Below are 14,617 nucleotides of genomic sequence, written 5' to 3'. Positions count from 1 at the left end.
CGATTCAACTACTAGAGTGTATTTCGTTAACAGTGGATCTGTCTTGGTCTACGAGTCAAACCACAATGTTATCGTCTTTAGTATTTCTCAAAAACAAAAAGCAAACAAGCAAACAGACAAGGCAGGAAAGAGTAAACACAGGGAAGCCCTACAACAGCGAATGGATCTAACGCAAAGTAATTGTGATCTCGTATCATAATATTGTCATACCTATTTCACAAAGTGTACCCGTGTAGCCGGGTGGGCAGTCACAACGGAAGTCATTGTGGAGGTCGACGCAGGTTGCATCGTTCATGCAAGGCTGTGGGCTGCAGTCATCCACGGCTAGAAGATAATCACAATGGAAGAAATTAGTATTACTCGGCCTAGACCACGAATCGTTCTACTGATTGTTTTCAGCATACAACTTTACAGTAATGCATCCATCGATTCGAAAATACCTTTAAAGTACCTACCCTCCTGGATTTTGTCAAGTTCTGTTACCATGGTTACTAACGTCTCAACAAGTTATTCACCTAATTGGTGTTCGCATTTTAGAGAAAGTCATTATCCAATTTCCTTTGTTCGTGGTGGTGACTAACACGAAACTTCATTATATTCAGTGAAAGTTGTGACACAAAAAACAGCATACTACTCTCGAGTACCAAGTGGAAACATATCGGTAAAAAGACTTTGCATGCGAATATGTTTCAGGAACTCTAATGTGTACTTCAAACGAGTAATCATATGAACAGTTTTTTTTTTTCTCCTTAACATCAAGAAAAGTGTTGTTCTCCCACCGGGTCCAGCAACACAAGATTTGATAACATTGAAAAATGTAATAGTCTATACAATTACTAATTCACACGAGATAAATGATGAAGCAAATAAATGAATATAATATGTGTAGGTGCCTGAATATGAATGTATATAATATACATACACCATTGAGTGGCATAATCATATATAATCATATCTGAATAAATAGCACTGTTGGACTGAAATGCATTACTACCCTACTTCGTCATCTTTTCTATATAGATATATGTAGATATATGTAGATATATTTCAGTGGTATTATTTCTTGAATGCGTCCCAAAACGTGCGGGATACAAGACATACGACATCATTACTATTCCGATGACAGTCCCAACACTTTCAAGGAGCTAACTTTCAGTTCAACGGGTTTTTTTTTTTTTAATTTTCAAATTTGTTGACATTGAGTTGTTTATTCATTTTTTTAAAGGAAACGTGACGCAAATGTTTGAACTTACATGTTTGACAGAACTGTCCGGTCCACCCTGGGAAGCACGTGCAAGTAAATGTGTTGTCGCCGTCCTGACACTGACCATTGCCGTTACAACTGTCCGTCAGACAGTCGTTTACATCTATGCACATAATTATGAAATATGAATATGACAGAACAATGAATATAACTGCACCATATAAGCAATTTCAAAACTGAATACGAGCCAATGTCTTAATGACTCATGATTATCAAAGGGGATGGCTAGTAACTGATCAGTGGGAATCAGTAGGAATGCTGGGGGATGATTGTTCCAGTCCTTGTGGGATTCATTACTTGAATATGAGACCATTCTGAAGCAAATAATTTTCACACAATAATAGATAAATAATGTACTCTCAAATGAATCCCACAAGGATTGGAACAATCATCCTCCAGCATTCCCACTGATTCCCACTGATCAGTTACCAGCCATCCCCTTTAACCTTCTGTGTGTCACAGCTAATTCTAGTCAGTATACGTGTGAAATCTGTGCACATTTGACTACCTGGCACAAAAAGGGTTAAACGCTAAATATTCTGGTTTGAGGATGTATTTTAGATGGAATTTGAATGGGTAAGATTTGTAGTTTTGGGATCTTTCATCTTAAGAAAATATTTCTGATCTCAATATTGTCTTGTAGATATGGAGGCTCTTTTATCATGGGTACACGTGCAATACTCTTTTGGAAAAATCGAGATAAATCTATCCATTGAGACTTTCAATATTCTTTACAGGTGTATTTTACCATCAATAAATAAAATTCAGCGCATTAATCCAAACCTACTCAAAATAACTGTTTTCTCATCGTTGTATTTCCAAACACTTTTTTGTCTTTTAGGTTGATTTTTTTTTATTTCAGTTAAATTCGGGTTTGATTATATCAGCATAGCACGCTGTACTTCGCAGCAGAGTGTTATCTTTCTCACTGTTGAGGGGGTTGGGGTTCTATAAAAATATCACTTAAACACAATAAAATAATTGTATAGTCTTCTTTGCTCAAATTTAACTTACTTTCGCCGCAGGTGGCGCCCTGGTAACCGACTGGACACTCGCAGAAGAAAGAGTTGATCCTGTCTTCGCAGGTACCTCCATTGAGGCAAGGGTCACTGTCACACTCGTTGATATCTATGTTTATCATTACAAGGCAAATGTTACAAAACACAAACGGGCATGACATAGATATTTCTCGCAGGAATTTTTTTTTTTCAAAGAGAATACGTCACCGTATTTTACATAATTCATTACACATTGCTACGGGCTATATGCAGCTCTAATGCAGGATATTATAAAAAGAGCGGTACATGACAAACAAATCATATTTACCCTATCTCATCATTTCGCGCTAAGTGTAATTTTACCAGTTCATCATGGGAGGTCAATTAATTGGTAATAAGTCAGGTATGAGCGTCTGAAAATGTACATTTTCTTAACGTCTTCTCTCTATTTTTTGTAAAGCATTCGTCGTACTGACTTCCATACAAGGACTAACAAAGCTGGTATCTTTTAATAGATCAAACAGTCAAAGCCCTGACAAAACTTCAAACACGGATGTCTTTTTTGACTCGACCATTGAGGGCTCATCTCCGAAACAGTAATGACTACTTGTGGTGTGGACTGAAGTTTTAAAGGTATTGAAAAAAATCATTTAGATATAATCGGCTTCTTTTTCATTCACTGGGAAATAACACAGAAATGCGTTTTCACGTCACACTACAAAATTCTTATAGATCTGACTTACCAATTTGGCAGTTAGTTCCGGCGTAGCCAGGCAAACAGGTACACGTGTAATCGTTGACCAAATCGTCGCAAGTGCCGCCGTTTTGGCACGGTACCGGCGCACAGTCATCGATATCTAGTAAAAATGAACACGAAAAATAAGAACAAAAACAAAAGCAAAAGCAAACATAGAAACTCCGTTGCACCATTCTTCTATTAATGCACCGTGAAAATAAAAATATGTCAATAATAGGTTTTGCCTATTCATTGCAGGCCTGCCTCTCAAACATCGGCAAGACATTAAAACCTATACGTCAAACAACTTGGTAGATCCAATGTCTTAAAACAGCATTTTGAATTGCTTCTTCTGAATTAATATTTGTCGCTTAAACCCACTGACATATGACGTCATATTTCTCTTCCTATTGTGTATGATCCCTGTGAATTTCGATGGCAGCAACTTTTGCTGATGACATGACTGCATTCCCTTGTATGATACTAAGTGTAGTTTTCCATTGATTTCAATAATTATATTACAGGAATAGGCCATTAACAATATTTTTGGATTAATATCTACATTTCTTTTTCTTTTTCATTGTGCATGCTACTAGCAAGAAACTGCCTGAAGTACAGGGTTCGTTTAAATGATTTCTTCAAATTAATTTTGTTAATTAATTGATTTAATTAATCAATTTCCATTCAATTCAAGTGATTTTATTTCCACATAAAGTAATACAAAGCAATATAAATAACGTTTACATGAGTAAATAATATTTTAAGGAACTTTGAATTACATAAGTTTTTAACTAAGTAACATCAACTCTGTATTTAGATAAATAGACAAGTAAGCAATACAATTTCATTTCGTAACTCTGCATGGAAAAGAGGAATTCACAAACGAAGCATAGTTTGCAAATTTTGTGAATTACTCTCGAAGATGAGGGCTTCTCAAGATCCGTCAAGGACGCCATGTATGAACATTTTGATATCATGACGTCAGACGAAACAAACAGAAAGAAAGGACTATGACAAGGACAACAACGAAAGCAGGGACGGAACAGGCAGGAAAACAAACTAAAGATAAGGCAAAACAAAGAAAGGAAGAGACACAAAGACGAGTGGTCTACAATTCAGTTTTCAGGAAAGGTCGCTAAGGCATGGGTAGAAATGTCTATTATATATAGAAACATGAAAATTCTATTATATGGCTAATGGGCCTTACTAATGTCACAAAGGGTCCCAGTGTAGCCAGCAGCACACATGCACGTGAAAGAGTCAACGCCGTCAGTGCAGTCCCCGTTCACGCATGGGTCTGGATTACAATCATCGATATCTATTGCAAAGAAGATTAAGACGTATAAAAAATGGAATAAAAACAACATAATACACATTCATAAATATACATGTATGTATGTAAATACATACACTGACACCAAACAAATTCATATATAATTATATATATGTATATATATATATACACATAAATACATACATACATAAGATACATAGATATGAAGAGTTTGTTCGCAAAAACCGATAAGTCCATATTTGCCAAATGGAGATATTTGCGATTAAAGGTCAAGAAAAATAAAGAGAATAATAAGAAAATGTTCGCTTCTTTTGACCTAACTTCAAAAATATACCTTTATATGTAGTGACCAATATATCATCTAAAAGGTATTATTTTGTACTTTATGACAGAGATCGTACTTCAAAGTCCTCAAAAATGGACTTATCGGTTTTTGCAAACAAACCCTTCATATATACATATTGGAAATAATGTCGGTATCATGTTTTGTCTGGGACCTGTTATGAATTATATAGGCCTATGTGATCAACCCCATGATCCCGTGGCAAGGTTTTGCAGCTGTAAACTTTCAGAATTATAAAAATTGACACATCACCTGATAACTGTAATGAAAGAGTACTACACGAATTCACGAATAAAAGACCAATTTGATTCACCTATAGGTATGCCCTCGGGGAATTCATAGGCAAAGTTGCCCTGGCAAGCACACATCAGATAATACTAACACAAGGTTGAATATATATGTCTATACAATTAAGGATAAACTAAAGTGTTTCTATACGTGACGTAAATGTGATATTTTGTCGAACTTTTTTCTAATGTTTGTTTCATAATTACATAATCCTAATACCGGTTATCCAATTTTCTGTTAAGGCATCGATCGTCAAGAAAATTTCCTACCTTGATAATGGAATATGAAGAACAGATTTAATGCTACGTTAAACGTGTATTCAGCCATGAATCATTGATTTCTTATACGATATATTTTGAAAATATTAGTATGATGATTGTTCCTATTATTATTATTATCATTCAATGATGATGATAATAATAATAATAATAATAATGATAAAGATAAGATTTATAATAATAATACATTATCAGAATAATGAAAATAATAATAATAATAAATGTCAATAATGATAATAATAATAATAATGATTATTATTATTATTATCAATATCACCATCATCATTAGCATAGTGATTCATTCATTCATTCATTTCATTTCCACAAGGGCACTTGCTTCAGCGCACTTTTAATATACACAGTACGCGGTTGGCAATCACATGGAAGTAATATTTAGTCCAGTGTAGTGCAAAATATCTGCTATATCTCGAAAGACTCGTGGACGGGAATGAGACGCAATACAAGAAGATTATGAGAAGGGTATATGGGAGGAGAGGAGTAGGAGTGCTTGGTGCCTTACTTATATCGCAGTTCATTCCCGTGTACCCAGGGATACAGTCACATGTGTAACTATTGACGAGATCATTGCAGGATCCGAACATGCACGGGTCGGAACTGCATTCGTTAATGTCTGAGGAGGAACAAAGAAATAAACATAATATGTCAGTATATAGTTCTTATTCTTATACGTGTACTGCGGCGATCTGACGTGAACGTTGCTAGTACACAAGTAACTATTGAAACAGTACAAATAAATTACTAGTAAGGTCATAAAGAAAAAAGAAAAGAGCAATTGAAATACTTAATCATGTCACCCAGTGGGCAAGAAAGAAACCCCAGAAAGCTTTCCAATAAGGCAAAGGGGAATGTGTCAAAGTAAACAACATCATTATTAACATCAATATTAAGTTGTCTCTTGTTAGTTTAGTTAATGAGATGTCAAAATCCTTAGATGAAGGCAGAGTAACACTGGGAGTGTTTACTGATTTCCAGAGAGCATTTGATACAATAAATCATGATATCTTGTGCAGTAAATTAGAACATTATGGAGACAGAGGCACACCTCTCCAGTGGTCCCGAGACTATTTGAGTAATAGATATCAATTTGTTAGCTATGATGGGAAAAATGTCTCCCATGCAGACGACTTATTACTTGTGCTGTTCCTCAGGGATCTGTGTTGGGCCCAACACTGTATCTTACTCATATTAATGATCTGCCTAATTCAATTAATTTCTTTGAATTCAAAATTTTTGCAGATGACAATAATTTATTTCATACTTTCCCAGTCAAAGATGGCAGAGTAGATGTGTCTCAAGTCAATGTGCATCTTTGTGAGGTAGCTAAGTGGTGTATTGTTAATAAATTGACGATTAATCTATCAAAAACAAATTATATTATTGTTAGAGGAAGACATCGACCGGTCAAAGCGGAAGGGAAAACGACAATAGCTAATACGGGAATTAAAGAAGTAGATGCTGTTTCTTTTGTTGGCCTGCATATTGATAAACATTTAAATGGGAAAACTCACATTAAAAAGATAAACAGTAACCTCAGGAAAAAGGTTGGTATACTATTTTGAATAGGGCATTATGTGCCAAGGTATATCTTGATACACTGTGTAAGACACTATTGCAACCTCATCTTGAATATGAAATAGAAGTTTGGGGGAGTACTTATAAGTCAAATCTAATGTGCCTGTATATTACCCAAAAGATGGCAGTAAGAGTCATTTCTTTAAGCCCTTCTATAAGTCCATCAATGCCATTTTTTTTTTTTTAGAATTTAAAGCTTCTCAATATTTCTCAACTGCAAAAGTTGTGTGTCTGTTCATGTATATACAATCTTATAAATGGTATTCTGCCTCGTTCAGCTTCTAGATATTGTTCATTTGTATCCCAATACTCGAAGTATTACAAGATAAGATTTGAATTTGCCTAAAATTAAGACCAATTACGGAAAGCTTTCATTGTCATTTTGTTGGTGTATCTCTATGGAATGATCTGCCGCTACCCATACGGGAGTGCAGCTTAACATATTCATTTCGTAGATCACTAAAATCGCACTTGTTGGCTGTGTAATACCAAAAATACTATTATGTGTGCTGTCACCAATTTTACAGCTGAATATCATAAAGCAACATATTCATATGTACATATATATATATATATATATATATATTCCTTGCTTATCATAGTTACACTATTTTAGACATATATTTATTCATACTTATTGTAGGAGATGAACTATCATGTCAAGTTTTCAACTTAAATCTTTTGTAATGTAAATACTTGTAAATATGTTCATGTTTTATGTATTTTCAAACTACAAATGTAAGATTGTAGAACTGTTTATTGTACTGCACTTATTACGTTTTTACAACCTTTGTTTCAGACAGGTATCGGACTTGATTAGCATTCATGCTATTTTCTGATACCTGTGAATGTGAATATAGATAGATAACTAACTTCAACTTCATTATGTGAGGGCAGTAGTACTGGTTTAGTCATGAGCTGTTATAAAGCGTTCAGAACAGAATAAAAAAAAATGAATTCAGCTATTTCACTGAGGACAAACTAATCTGAGACAATTCAGTGTTATCCCTCATTTGATTTTCGGCTCTCTACTTCTATCAACGATAGGCATCTGCAATAGCAAACGCGCAAGTACAGTTAACGCGGAGTTAACGCACGGCCCCATACAAAAACGCGCGCGCACTGTACACATTGCACAAGACATGCACCCCCAGCATCACTGGTTTTGGGTGTTAGCAGCAGCAATTCCCACAACTCTCACCGACATCGCAAAGGACTTCAGTGTAGCCGGGTACACATGTGCAAGTAAACCCGTTGACGAGGTCCATACAAGTGGCACCATTGAGACAGGGGTCACTGGCGCATTCGTCGATATCTGCGCATTGAACAGGGAAACCAAATAAGACTTGGTGAATCATAAACAGTCCATATTTTTCTGTACAATTTATTGAGAAGAACAATTAGATATGGGGAAAGACCGCACAATGGAATGCTCTTACTTCATTAGATTTAAAGAAATATGCAAACGCATGTTGACTTGTATTGACTTATGATTCCCTGATCATTACTATGTGATCAAAAGAATATCTTGATATGTGCAATACAATTGAAAATAATATTTGAACTATTCTACTTCAGATAACTTGGATACGCTCACGATAAACTTTCAAACCAATTAACATTCTGCCAGTGACATCTAAATCATTATGTCAATTCAAATTCAAATTCAAATTCAAAGGTTTTATTTTCACTTCTTTCAACAGAGAGTACAAAAAGTATAAATTCGATATGCATTTGAAGGAATTGCACATAGCAAAGAATAACATTTGTCAGAAGTCATTACAAAGTGAGGCATTTATCATTAAAAAAAACATATTTATACATTCTGCGAAAAAAGTGGAGGTACCCACTCAAAAGACTGTGCTTGTACTATGTGGGCACCTCACAGGCTAAAGCACTATCTGATTAACAAGACATTGGAATGCACCATCCACGAGAGCGATCGTAACTTGCACCTTTCCTTGCATATCTGGACAAATATAGTGGAAAGTTTTATAAGATTTAACGCACGTACTTATATCTAAATAGTAAATTGGCCAAATAGGGGATACTGAGGGTATCATGAATCAACAAAAAATAGTTCCTTAAAAAAGAAAACGAGAAAGAATGTGATAATAACGTAAAAGGGCTGTTATTGGCTAGATTAATTCAGCGTATAGCCAGCCTGACATTACTGGAGAGGTTAAACTATATTTGATGTTGCTGAAATTATGCAACGTCTTTTAAAAAAAACAGTGCAAGGGGGGGGGGGGGTATTTCACCATTTGTTACATAATAACATTGATTTCAAGCTTCATTTCAGGCAAGGATAAACACGGTTTTGGGGGATTATATCGACAAGTAAGGTAAAATATGAACCACGGTTGTCGGATTTGTAAATCTTTTTGTACAAATAAATACATCTTGGATGTAAAGAGAGAGAGAGAGAGAGAGAGAGAGAGATACAGAAAGATATAGAATAAGCCATACAAAAGACGTAATAAACGTTTACACATATATTTTTTCTTACTAAATATCTGAGTTGATTTAAAGTACATACCAGTTCCGCAGTCTTTCCCAGTGTAACCCGCAACACAATTGCATGCAAAGTCGTTTATCAGGTCTGTGCAGGCGCCGCTATTTTGACATGGATTTGGATCACAGTCGTCAATATCTGGGGGGGGGGATGCAAATTGGTTTAAAGGGATGGTATAGTGTTAGCGGGATGAGGATTGAGCTTTAAAAATCACTTATAAAATGTTACAGAGCATACTATTCTAACATGAATTCAAAGTGTATTTGATGAAAATCGGTTTTTAAACATGTTAAATGGCTGACAAACTAAAACAAAGTGGTTCTAATATCGCTGGTTTTGGATATCTCAGTCACTTCAAAACCAGTATCATCAAAGCAAACGTTGAATTCTTCTTGGAATTACATGCTCTGTCATATTTCAGAAGATGTTTCTCATTATGTCATGAAAAGTCAGAAACCTGAAGTTATAGGCCTAAACTAAAACTATAATATATATCATCCCTTCAAGACATTTTCCTGAGAACAAGGTAGATTTGTGTGTTTATGTAGTAGAATAGTATGGGATGTGTATAATCAACAAATCCAAAAATTGTAAGTAGTTGAAAGTAAGACAGATCTGGATAAATAGATAAATATTTCACTAGCCTTAAACAAAACTGTCTTACAAGTCGTACACCAAACACTCGTCAAAGAAATCTCGAAATACAAGTATCAAATATTACGTAAGCCAACATACTTATTTCACATGTTGTCCCTGAAAATCCTGGTTGACAAGTGCAGCTGAATCCGTTAATGAGATCCGTACATGATCCTCCATTTATGCAAGGGTTGGGAGAGCACTCGTCGATGTCTGTTAACACGAGGAAGGCAAAACGTCTTTCATTCTTCGTCAGACCTTTCCTTCAACACATTCTACTTTAATAGTTTAAATTTGGTTTAACAATGAAATACAAATAATCGTCTTCAATGATATAATTTCGAATATTGAAAGCGACTACCATAAATCATTCAACATATTAAGGTAGGTACAAGGAATAGTAAGGTGACTACACGTAACAGCAGTGAAGCAACCTAAGGGATCAGAACACGGAATATACCAATCGGTATATAGGATTAACGTCGTATGAAATCTAAAAACAATTCTTTTAGTCTTTGAGTCAAACAGTTGGTGCGGAATGCCTCCGTTTCTCAACACATGATTGACTTTCACATCGTTAGTGCGGTTGTGAAGCAGTTTATTAACCCTGTTATCATCCTGCTCAATTCATTCGAGTTAACTTGAACACTAAGTGGAGTTGCTCAAATTTACGTACTTATGCTGCATGTGGGTCCGCTGAAACCTGGCGCGCATGTGCACTCAAAGGCGGCAATCAAATCGTCGCATGTTGCTCCGTTCAGACATGGGTCCGAGGCACACTCGTCGATCTCTGAATGACGCCATATACAAGGAAGAGTTCACCATTAAACTGCTTGTATAGATATACAATACACACTGTATTCACAACGTCATTCGGAGCATCACTTCTATATCATAATAGTGACACGACATTTGATCCTGCGACAGCTTTTCCGGTCTTATCTTTTTTTTTCAAGCACTTTCCAGGAACTTCCCAAGGGTTAGGGCTAGGGTTAGTGTTTTAATAGGGATTTAGGGTTAGTTTGATGTGAGGATTAGGTTTGGGGTTGGGGTTATGTTTGGGGGTAGAATTTACGCTTGGCTTAACGTGCAGACATTTCATCGGAGCAACTGTCGCAGGAGCAAATGTCATAGAAATGTTTTAATAATATTACCCAACTAGTAGGACCCTTTAAGTAAGACAATTAAAGTGTCAGTTACAGCTGATCAGCCGACATAATACATTGATACTGTAAGTAGGATGATATAAAGTGAGAAAACATGTTCAGTCAAATACTGATTTATTAACAAAATCAGTCTCTACATTGTATGCTGTTATCTCCTTACGCTGAATTTTCTTTCTTTGTTGATTATGATATGATTTTAGCCCTATGTCGAGCTCGTTCTTTTCATAACGATATCTTGGTGGAAATAATATCATTATGTTCCTTGTCTTTTGGGAACTGCACAGACTAAACATGCTGAATATCTTTGGAAGCCGAACTAATCCTATCCGTCTTTTGTCCCTTTGTTGTTTATTACAGAACCACGGATGGAAACACTGTAACCACTCAAAGTACAGTACCGTTACATGAAATTTTCACCTGTATGTGTAAGTGTGTGAGAATGTGTGAGCGTGTGTGTTGCGTGTTACTTTGCCAACTGTTGAGTGTCATTGCAAAGATCATGCATTTGATAGTCATCCTCCATGGGTGATTAAAACTCCAATCCTGTCCACACTCATGGCCTGACTTACCTACTTCGCAGTTGGTGCCATCCCACCCATCACGACATCTACATTGATATGCAATCACAAGGTTCTCGCATACGACGGTGTTGTTGGCGATGCAAGGGTCACTCACGCAAGGATCGACCACTGTATACAAGGTGAAGGTGAAGAACTCATCCGTTTCATACATCATGAAATACGCAGTCATTATAGATATCTGTTTTGTTGTGTGTGTGTTATTTAAATCCAGTTTTTTTTTTTTGAAGAAAACCTACCAGCCACAGCATTGTTTTCAATGAGTCCGTATATAGCAGTTGACAATGTATAAAACAACATAAAATAATCATCATTCAAAACTAGAGAAAGAACATAAAAATAAAACTAGAGAAAGAACTTCTGGGAAGAAAGAACAACCGAAAGTCAAATAACAGAAAGTCGTATTGACAGAAAAAAGAAGATGAAAGGAGGAACGTATAACTTATTTGCAATATCATAGATCATGTAACATAAAATCATGTAAATGCACCGAACAGAAAAACTTTATTTGATTTTGTATATGTGTATATATGTACGTGTGTGTGTGTGTGTGCGTGTGCGCGCGTGTGTGTCTGTGTTATCAGATGAAAAAGTGCTGCAAACATATCAACACAACAGTGATGACTACGATGAAAGCTACCGCGTAAAATCTCCAGGTTTCAAAGATAAGAGATATTCCTAGACATATTATAGTCTTATGCGTTTTCCGAGAGGGTCATGAAACTGCACTATCTATATACTAGTACGTGTATCAACTGCTTAAAATTAAAACAATCTTTTGCTACTAACTTCATGGCAGCGTCATTTTTGTGTGTGCGGGGAAACTATAGTTATACAATAGTGTATAGCTATGCCTAGTATACAAAACTGTTTGAAGGAACACACAATCACTGACGGTAAGCATGTAACGGTGCCGGCCCAAACTCCACTGGCGGGGGGGGGGGGGGGGGGGGGGGGTAGAAATATTCTTATTAGGTCAAAGTTAATCCCCTCAACCTTAATGGAAAGAATCTCAGGGCTGAATCACTGATAACCATTTTTTCTTGGGATAATATGAATAAAGATAATGCCTATAATGACATAACAGAAACCCAGATTTTACGTGGATGAAGACCAACTCAATATGCAATATCTGAGCGCAAACGCAATAGTTACGATACACTTACCAGTGTTACAGTTAGGTCCAGAATGAGTTGCGGGGCACATACAAGTGTAGTTTCCAACTAGATCAATACATGTTCCACCATTGTTACACGGTTCCGAAAGACATTCATCGATTTCTGCATTCATAGAGAGAAACAAAATAGTGATGAGATGTGCTTGAGCAAAGTGCAGCATTTTCTGAAACAAACGAATTTTTACATCTAACGCTAGGATATAGCGCTCCTTTTCTATTAGGTTTATAGCCTAAGCTTTTCAAGGTAGTACATAATATGACAATTAACTCAAAACACCTTTTTTAGTTATTAAACCAATGGTCAACGACCAGCAGCACTTACCAACGCATTCGTAGGTAAAATTTCCATCCACGCAATTGAATCCGATAGGACAGCTTTCCCGGAGACATGCGTCATCATCTGCGGAAAAGAAAGAAAGAAAAAAAAAAGGGGGAGCAATTGAATTAAGATATGTTGAAAAGACGGAAAAGGTTGTGAACATTTATTGCAGAAGTATAGTATGAGATACGAAAATAGACTGCGCATAATAAAGGCTCTTCTTCATTCGATGAACTTTTGTGTCGTGCATCGGCTGTTTGTGACAGTTTGGAATTCATTGTCCTAACGACAAGAAATCAATGTGTTTGTCACAAGTTCATCTCTATTGACTAATCATGCTTATGGAAACTTTTGTCTCTTTACCGTCTTTGTCCATATACTACTCAATGCAGAATATTCTAGTCACAGAACAGCACAACAAAATTTTCTACGCAATCAAATCAACACTCCGGCAAACATGACGCTAAACCCGCCCTCTTGTGTTCAAATGAAAATAAGGCACCAATAGGAGAGATTATACTATAGTAAAATAATAGGAAAGAGCTGTTATCAAAGGTCGTACAAGCGAATTCCAAGTGCAAGAAGTTTTACTGTGTGGTTGAACGGAATAGTTATAGTGCCGTTGTCAATTCATTCGAATGAATCAAAGAAAAAGAAAGGAAGAAATCTGTCATAACGGAGGGGTGTGCTTCACATACCAGCATCTCTCCATGATATACTGTTCATCCTTGCAATATCATATATATATATATATATATATATAACACTATTTCCAGCATTAAGGGAAAATGCGCAATTAAATGATAGTTGGGGAAATTTTGATTAAAAAATTATCAAAATATTCAGGAAAAATGCAAATATTGTCCTTTTTGAAAAATTATGCATTGATATGAGCTCAATGCAGCATTGAACTGACAAGAGCAGAAAATGCATCTAATATCACTAAATTCTGTATGTAAGTAATAATAAGAAAAACTTTTTTGAGAAAAAGCAGATATACCAAAATTCCCCAAAAAGTTCCGTTTTCTATGCACATTCAATATATACACCCACCTTTTTTTCCCTTTGTTGCATCGCTGCCAATCTCCCCTAAAACTGTATTGATGGTACAGTCTTCAATCTACACACACTACGCCATCTTTGCCCTACTGAGGAGTAGTCCTGATTCCCCAGATCAATGATAAGGCTTTGAAAAACATTGTCCAAACCTTAAGGGGAATCAAAAATTCCCCTTTTGGAACGAACTCCCCTTAAGATACCTCGTTTTCCGACGTATATTCCCCTTATGGATGTTTTATACTAATATATATGTATATATATATATATATATATATATAAATACGAATGAAAAATATTACATCATCACTTCCCAAACAACTACCCAATGCAAAAGACTAGGGATAGGCAAAAAAAAAGAAAAAAAAGAGAGAGA

At 35.9% G+C, this 14,617-nt stretch overlaps 1 protein-coding gene across 1 annotated transcript in view; it reads right to left on the bottom strand.

The window, feature by feature from the left end:
• The window catches only part of LOC139742867 (uncharacterized), a 66,969-nt gene that overhangs the window by 26,976 nt on the left and 25,376 nt on the right, over positions 1-14,617 (bottom strand). The window contains exons 5-12 of the mRNA XM_071653380.1: positions 13,189-13,266; positions 11,681-11,800; positions 10,622-10,735; positions 7,996-8,109; positions 3,006-3,119; positions 2,279-2,392; positions 1,254-1,367; positions 211-324 (exon numbers count right to left, since the gene is read on the bottom strand). Coding sequence (XP_071509481.1) covers positions 211-324; positions 1,254-1,367; positions 2,279-2,392; positions 3,006-3,119; positions 7,996-8,109; positions 10,622-10,735; positions 11,681-11,800; positions 13,189-13,266 — 882 coding nt within the window. The remainder of the gene's footprint in view (positions 1-210; positions 325-1,253; positions 1,368-2,278; positions 2,393-3,005; positions 3,120-7,995; positions 8,110-10,621; positions 10,736-11,680; positions 11,801-13,188; positions 13,267-14,617) is intronic.

This window comes from Diadema antillarum, unplaced genomic scaffold (assembly GCF_040938485.1).
Source record: "Diadema antillarum isolate AM-2024a unplaced genomic scaffold, OU_Dant_1.0 seq00001028_RagTag, whole genome shotgun sequence".
NCBI lineage: Eukaryota > Metazoa > Echinodermata > Echinoidea > Diadematoida > Diadematidae > Diadema > Diadema antillarum.
The sequence above is the reverse complement of the archived record's forward strand: the minus strand, read 5'-3'. Positions and strand labels throughout refer to the sequence as shown.